The sequence below is a fragment of the Zophobas morio genome, unplaced genomic scaffold (genome assembly GCF_036711695.1).
Source record: "Zophobas morio isolate AGI-343-1 ecotype UQ-CSIRO unplaced genomic scaffold, CSIRO_AGI_Zmor_V1 ptg000126l, whole genome shotgun sequence".
Lineage (NCBI taxonomy): Eukaryota > Metazoa > Arthropoda > Insecta > Coleoptera > Tenebrionidae > Zophobas > Zophobas morio.
The window spans coordinates 1-7,187 of record NW_026972231.1 but is presented as its reverse complement, the minus strand read 5'-3'; the positions used below and the strand labels follow the sequence as shown (position 1 = coordinate 7,187).

Sequence of the window (7,187 nt, the reverse complement as noted above, 5' to 3'; positions counted from 1 at the left end):
CTTGTGCAAGATTTCAAATATAAATTACGCGGAGAAGAGTTATCGGCACAGCATTAACTTCCTAATTAACATAAATTGTGGAATGCCATACGAAGTTTGCCCTCCTTAAGTGTTTTAATAGATATTTACTGAAACGAGTTTTTACTTATATATATAAATGCTACTAAAAGATTGACACAACAGAACTGCAAACAGTTTAAATTTATACCTTGAACTAACCCGCAGCGTCACAATTTACTACTAAAATCGGGATCTGAAGCAGTTTTATTCCTATAAAGTGAGGAAAAAGTTCTAGGGAAGTGCCGTTAAGAAAAACTTTCGTCGTAGTCTTGGGTGGAGCAGTGATTAGTAGGAAAACTAGCGGAATCCCCAACGATACTGCCGCTTGTCTCGCTCGGACAGGAGCCCGGCTCGAATTGAGAGGAAACCACATCGCCCTGCAAATTGCGGTGCTTCAGGACGCCGAGCCAGAAAACTATTGGCGGATAAGCACATGTATTCTCGATTATTTGGAAGTCGACCAATGGTTTTCAAGATTGGGTACCACTCTCGCAGCTGTTGACCTCCACCATGTGCTTGACTCGGTACACCAGCGCCTCCATCGCCTTCCGCACAGCGGGCACGTGCTTCGAGGCAATAATACTTTTCCGCTCCTTTTTAAACATAGCCAATGAGAATAAGAATAAAGCGACAAAGAAACGCTGAGAAGCCTTTGAGTGGTTGCAAAGGATGTGCAGATAGCGAGTGACAATTTGCAAGTTTTTCAGTAGAGCACTGATGTCCTCCTTAAATCTTAAAAAGTGTTGATCCAAAAAAGGCATCCCCACGCGTATAAAAGCCTACGTAAGCAGAAAATATAGTGAAAATATTTTCTATATATAAATATTTTTCGCACAACTTTATAGTATTTATACACATTACAAGCAAAAATATTGGCGGGCAAAAAACGGCGTTACCTCCAAAAAGAGTCGCCCCAACTTCAGCAAAATATTAAAAAGTTTATTATTTTCGATGTTTTTGACAGCCGTGATGCAACGTGCAAAGTTTCTTGAGTAAAAAAAAATGTCGGCTGAGCAATAAATAAAAAGAGTGCGCCTCCTAGCGTACCCCACCAATAGCACGCTGCACCGTAGAAGCATCTCGTCGCTAAGTTGCCTGTCGGGCTCTAACGCAGATCAGTTTTCTAGCAGATAAGCCAATCAGCTTTCTGTATGTACCATGTTCAAAAAGAACTTTCAGCTGACCCACTATCTGTGTCAGCGCGGTCTTTAGATATACTGCACCGATGCACAAATTATTATGACTACCGCACTCAAACAACATTTCCATCTTCGATATCTGAAAGTCAGAAAAAACACGTTACAACAAAATAAAACAAAATTCATAAAAGGGACCAAAATCTGAAGCTCCGCTTCTTTATTTTCTACCAAACTAAAAAAGGAGGTCAAAAGAGAGGAGAGTTCGCTGGAAGAAAGCTCTTCTAAAAAACAGTGCTGTTGGGGATGCGCGCAAGCGAGTATTCGCCTGACGAGCGCTTCCAGCTGATCACGTCGAGCCGAGAAAAGATCGGTAGCTTTAGCCAATGAAGTCAGCGCAGAATAAAGTTCCTTAAAAAAGGTTTGCTTGTTGGGTTTAATAAATGAGCACGACTACTGGCTGCTGTAAACCTTCTGGGCTTTGAATGAGGGCAGGAGCGGCACAAGACCGTAAAGGTAACTGAACGCTCGCTCGCATAACTGGAGAAAAGAGAGTGGGGCGTGCGACTTTGCCTCGATGCGGTTGGAGAAGATAGTCACAATTTCTATTAAGCAGCAGTAATAAAGTAAAGGATTATAAACCATAATAACAAATCACCGTGAAGTAAACGGGAACGAGTAGAATCTTCATTGGTCAGTAACTTCTTAAAACAAGTTAAAATCATTTCTGCTAGTCTCGATATTGCAGAAATTGTTTCACTTTTACAGTCACTTCGCTGGAAATACATGATCAACAAAAATAGTGAAAAGTAACGAAAAAAGTTATAAATGATAATAATAGAAAGTGACGTTTGACAAGCCCTGGTAAGCACGCAGTGCAGTTTCTATGTGCTTGCAAAGAAAAGGCAGCAGCGAAACCAAGGAGGTCCACGTGGTTTCTGCACCATTTTTTGGAGGAAAGATAACCAGCTTGCGCTCTAACTCCTCTGTGAGAAGGGCGAGCTGCGGAGCGTTCAGCAGCAGGGCACCTTCGGTGTCTCTGCATAAGCCCTGCGCAGTAGCCTATGGCGTGGTCCAGACAAGTGTAAAAAAAGCAACTACAAACAAACCGGGTCAAGAGTCGAGCCGAGACTCAAAAGGCCTAAAGCGTCGAAGTTCAGCTCTCTTATTAAAAAGCGCGTCTGTGCAGACCACCAATTGGAGCGGGTGTAAAGAGGCACTGATACTTAAGTTACTCCAAGAAGTCTGCTCTGTCTTTCCTTAGAAGCCGCCTCCCCGTTGTACGGGGCCAGCCCGGTCAGCTCCTCCTCCACTTCACACAATAAATGAAGGCGCTGGACCAGTTTGCGACGCGTCTATAAGCAATGCAGAGGAGCAGGCAGACCAAGAAACGGACAATAAAGCAATACTTCTGCAGAGTTTTGCGATGAAAACGCATTGATAAGCGTGCGCAGCCAATTCGCACAAGCCAACAATACTTCACAGTAAAACTTTTGCAACTCGGGATCCTCCAATAGCCGCTTAGAAAAATCACAATATGCAGATAAGCCGACATAGCACTTTTGATAGGCCGTCGAGTTTTGCGCGCTCCAGCATCACCAAAGGGCAGCCCAACGTGGCATCGATATTTCGTAAGGAGCCTGGCGTACTTAAGAACACGTGTCTTTGACGTTAAAAAAACGCACCGACCGTTGTTCATGCGCTTCTCGCACATTTGCAAAAGATGAAACTGTGAAAAAAGAACGCCAAAACTCTCCGGAGTCTTTTGCATTGGCTAAAAATTCACTGCGGACGTTACTAATGGGGGGAAAAAAATTAGAAATAGGAGGACCAATGAAAGAAGGTTGACAGCGATCAGTGCAGCGTTGCCATCCAGATTATGCATGCAGGCGACGGCCAACAGATCGAACGGCCTCCAACAGATTGATAGCCAAAAAAAATAAGGAAAAGTCTGCAGAAAGACTTTTCGGGAACATCGCTGAAGAGCATGCCGGTAGAGACGTCGTCGATGCTGCAAAGAAAAGCCTCTTCAAAATCTCTAGTGAATCTCCTTCTGACTTCCGCCACAACTTCCTTTTCAAAACAGAGATATTTTCCGGACAGCTGGCATAATACAGCCGCACGCACCATAGACAGCGACACGTGTGAGAGGAGCAAAGCAAATTCCTCGCAAATGAGCGCTAAGCAGGAAAAGCGTTGAACCAACAAGTCCGGTGCGCAGAAAAAACGCAAAACTACCGCTGCAGGATGAAATGTGCGCGATACCGGTAAGCATATCGAGCACAACAGAGATTCGTCTCGCTGCGGCAGGAGAGGCTGGTGCACCCGTCTCCGTGAACAGCTATAAGCACGCGGTAAGGGGACGTTTTTGTTTGGACTACAATGTGTTTGGCTTACGTCCAGATTGGTATCGAGTAGGTTGAATTCTTGAGGGGCATCCAGATAACGAATCATAACAACAGCACCAACAATACCAACTCGTTTGTGACGGACTTGATTATCATAAAATAGAATGAAAAGCTTATAAGGGCTATAACTAGGTTATAGCAATACGGTATGCACTTGAGAGGCGCTTTCGAACGACCATGTGGACATCATCGAGACCGGTTTCTTTACTTTCCGAGCCGAGCGCGCACAGGACTGTTGAGGGGACTAATAAGATGACTTCACGTGAAAGCTTCTACAGCCCATGGGGACCTGAAAAAATTTTTCGCACTTCGGTAGTAGAAAATTCGTCGATGTAGTCCAGAATAGCTACGACCAATGAGAGTCGCTCGCCGTCTCTGTTATGCTTACAATTGGACAGAACAAACCTTTAATGAAAGGCTCAAAGGGACGCAGCAATGGCAGCGACTCCTCAGAAATGGCGTGTAAAATATCGACTGCAGTGGCAACTTCCTTTGGTTGTTTACTGCCAATGTGGACCACTAGCACAGCACCAATAAGGAGAAGGTGACAGATAACAGGACGCCGCGGGTTTCGTTCAAAAAAGGACTTGCCGAGGTTACTAACGATCCATTGGCGGCCTTCTCCACCCAACTTCTCAAAAAGTATTCTATATGCCCCACTCGCAAAGTCTCTAAGCGCCACCTCGTTACTCGCAAGCATATGGGAACACTGGACGATCAGAGAATTCATGGACGTTTTAAAGGCCTGGCCAGCAATAGTAACAAATGAAAGGGAAGCATTGAACGCACAGGGAAAGGTACACACAGAGAGAATGGGCTCTTCAACGAGTTGCTCCGCCACGTGTGCATTCAGTAGCTTTTTTCTGACCAGTTTTTTAATGAAAGTTTCAAGACGTCTTTTCTTGTGGTGGTGCAAACTCAACATGTGCAGAAGAACATAAACGTCTATAAGTTCCAAGCATTCAACCTTTTCGAGGCCCTGAGGAAAACAGACACGTGACAAAAAAGCGCGCTACAAGTATAAAAGGTAGTTTACGGTGATCCAAGAAGAGCCAATGAGAGGTTGAAACTGAAATCCCGACTTGAGGGCGTCCTACAAGAAACATTAAACGTTTGGAAACAAAACCGCGCTAAAAAATAAGCAAGGCAGATGCCAAAGTCAACAATCCATAAGTGCAGTGTGGAGGTCTCAAAATGTAGTTCAAATCGATAAAGTTCCTCAAGGCAGAAGCCACGTGATCTGCGTTTTGCGAGTCTGTTAACTGGAGGACGAACTTTACTAGGACGGGCAATGCCGCCACTTCCGCCTGTGGAGCAGGCAGAATTTTTAAATAATAATTTAAATTAACTAAACAAGAAAAAAAAAGTCGCTGCTCACGTAACAGAATTCAGCGATTGTAGAACAGAATTATGGACGGTGCTCAGATCTTCAGACGCCAAATTTAGATTAGTCAAACAGTCTAGAATAACAGTCTTCATAAAAATAAAATAATAGTGAAAATTAATAAAAACAGGCATCCATTTAAAAAAAATTAAAAATGTGGCTGAAAAATTAGTTGCACTGTTTATAAGATTTCGAGCTTTGCCGTAATCGCTTAGCCGTGCATAAATTTTTATAAAACTAATTCAACTTAATTTTAAGTATAAAAAATTAAAATAATTTAAAAATAATTAATAAAAGTTTTTATCAATTCTTGCCGTTAATTGGGGTTTAATTTCCAGCGTGGTCACTAAAAAAGTAGCGATCTCGTTATTGGCCACATCGTCCGAGAGAATCTCAGGTAAGCTAGTAATCAGCTCCTCCTGAACAGCAGCTGTAAGATGTAATTATTATATATTAATTTATTTCTAAAAAAATTTAATTTAATTCCTAAACACTATAATGAGTACACTCCAGAACGTTAAAAATTTCCTTCACTTTTCGAAAAAATGCTTGAGTGTTGAAAATTTTGTCTAACCAACGAAATTGCCGGATAATAAGAAATGGAAGGACGCCTCGTTCGCTACTACCAAAGTTACTTTGCAAAATTAAACTCTATTTTCCGAAAATTCAGAATTTAACAACCTTTTATCAATAAAATGCTGCGGAAGTTGTTCCAAAAGTAAAGAAATTAAATTATCTTGAAGAATTTCTATTCTTAGAAGAATGCGTAGAAGAGCTTCCTGATTAGTTCTATTTAAGCAAAGGCATAATAAATTAATATAAAAGCTAATCAAGTTTCGTAGTACAAACAAATTATATGAAAGAAAATTATGTGCAAATTTGTATACATACATAAAAGAAGATTCGTTGATATATTCAGCGGGAAGTAATAAAGTGTGCAAGACATCAACATTTCGCCACACTCGAGTAAGGCTTTCAAGAAATTCACTTGCAACTTTTGGAAAACGAGGATGCAACTTCAACTTCTAGTAAATATTAAGAGATATTAAATTTATTATTTACTTTTACTATAGCGTTGTTTAAAATAAATAATAATTTCAATATAAACCTATTAAAAGTAAATTACCTGCTCCACTGCGCGTCTTGTGGTAGTAGGCGAATAATCTAATCAGCAAATAACTAAATATAATTTTGTGAATTGTAGAATTTTATTTTAAAAGAACAAATTGCCAAACTACAGAAATTAAACAAAAAACAAAAGTGTAGTGTAGTTAACTGAGAACAGGAGGGCCCTCAACTGGCAAGGAAACACCACAGTCCGAAATAATAGACAAAAAAAACTCAGGCGCGTTAGTTAAAGTCATTCAAGAGAGAATAAACGTTTTAATTCGTTCTAAATGTTAACTAAAAGTCGCGCTTTCGTTGGGGCAATACGTCTCACAATTTTTGTAGAAACTTCAATGGGAGCGAAAGCTCAAGGGATTAGCGATGGAACCTCAAAAATTGTAATGAACGGGAAGTTCGCGCCTAGATTTCAGTTCTATATGTGTTTCTTCTGGTGAATATGATGGCATCATTATTCCACTTGGAAGCTCTTGAATATAAATCCCGTTTACTTTGAAGCTCCAACGCTAGATTATAATTGTCTTTTTACAAATGCCGTATGAGCAAAATTGAAAAGGTAAAGATAAGGCCATTTTTTTAAAATTTTTATAAATATACTTAAATTTTTTCATAAATTCTCTTGTTATAATAAAATCAATAAATTTTCTTTCTATACGAAGAGATAAAGCTTAACTTTATAGTAATATTGCGCCATTAGATAAACAAAGGGACGCTCCTCACGCATGATATTATTGAACGTTATTTTCACAATTTAGCATTGAGACTAGACCCGCCTTGCTTTCTAAATATCCCTGTGTTTTACAATAAGCACACTTAGTTATACTATCGTGCAAAATTATTTCCATGTTTTGCATTAAATTATTTAATGTAGAATAACTTTTCAATAACGTAATGGATTATTTGAAATTTGTACACAGTGTATACTTTTATGTTCTAGCTACATTCCGTTAATACCTGTTCTTATATTGGTTTAATATTCGAAAAGATATGAGCTTGTAAAGTTGAAAGATTTATTAGAAAAAATTTTGCACGTAGAAAAAATTTAATTTAATAAACGAGGTTTTAATATTTAGT

General features: G+C 40.0%; 1 protein-coding gene and 1 long non-coding RNA gene across 2 annotated transcripts; both read right to left on the bottom strand.

Moving 5' to 3' along the window:
* Positions 1-258: 258 nt before the first annotated feature.
* On the bottom strand, positions 259-5,083 carry LOC135145118 (Fanconi anemia group D2 protein homolog). The gene is made up of 28 exons (XM_064077229.1): positions 4,988-5,083; positions 4,759-4,911; positions 4,641-4,697; positions 4,410-4,583; positions 4,196-4,349; positions 4,010-4,123; positions 3,894-3,950; positions 3,750-3,836; positions 3,594-3,688; positions 3,435-3,537; positions 3,324-3,376; positions 3,160-3,269; positions 3,028-3,109; positions 2,886-2,970; positions 2,757-2,836; positions 2,606-2,704; positions 2,432-2,551; positions 2,306-2,377; positions 2,046-2,258; positions 1,855-1,972; positions 1,668-1,801; positions 1,395-1,607; positions 1,218-1,338; positions 1,108-1,165; positions 957-1,047; positions 711-839; positions 545-653; positions 259-475 (listed from the first exon to the last, which is right to left on the bottom strand). Exons 1-28 carry the CDS (start codon positions 5,081-5,083, stop codon positions 306-308), a joined length of 3,147 nt encoding a protein of 1,048 aa, XP_063933299.1. The 3' UTR covers positions 259-305.
* Positions 5,084-5,889: 806 nt separating this feature from the next.
* Positions 5,890-6,334, bottom strand: LOC135145115 (uncharacterized). The gene is made up of 3 exons (XR_010283331.1): positions 6,265-6,334; positions 6,115-6,167; positions 5,890-6,013 (listed from the first exon to the last, which is right to left on the bottom strand). It is a non-coding gene; the product is annotated as an uncharacterized LOC135145115 (long non-coding RNA).
* Between the last annotated feature and the right edge of the window lie 853 nt (positions 6,335-7,187).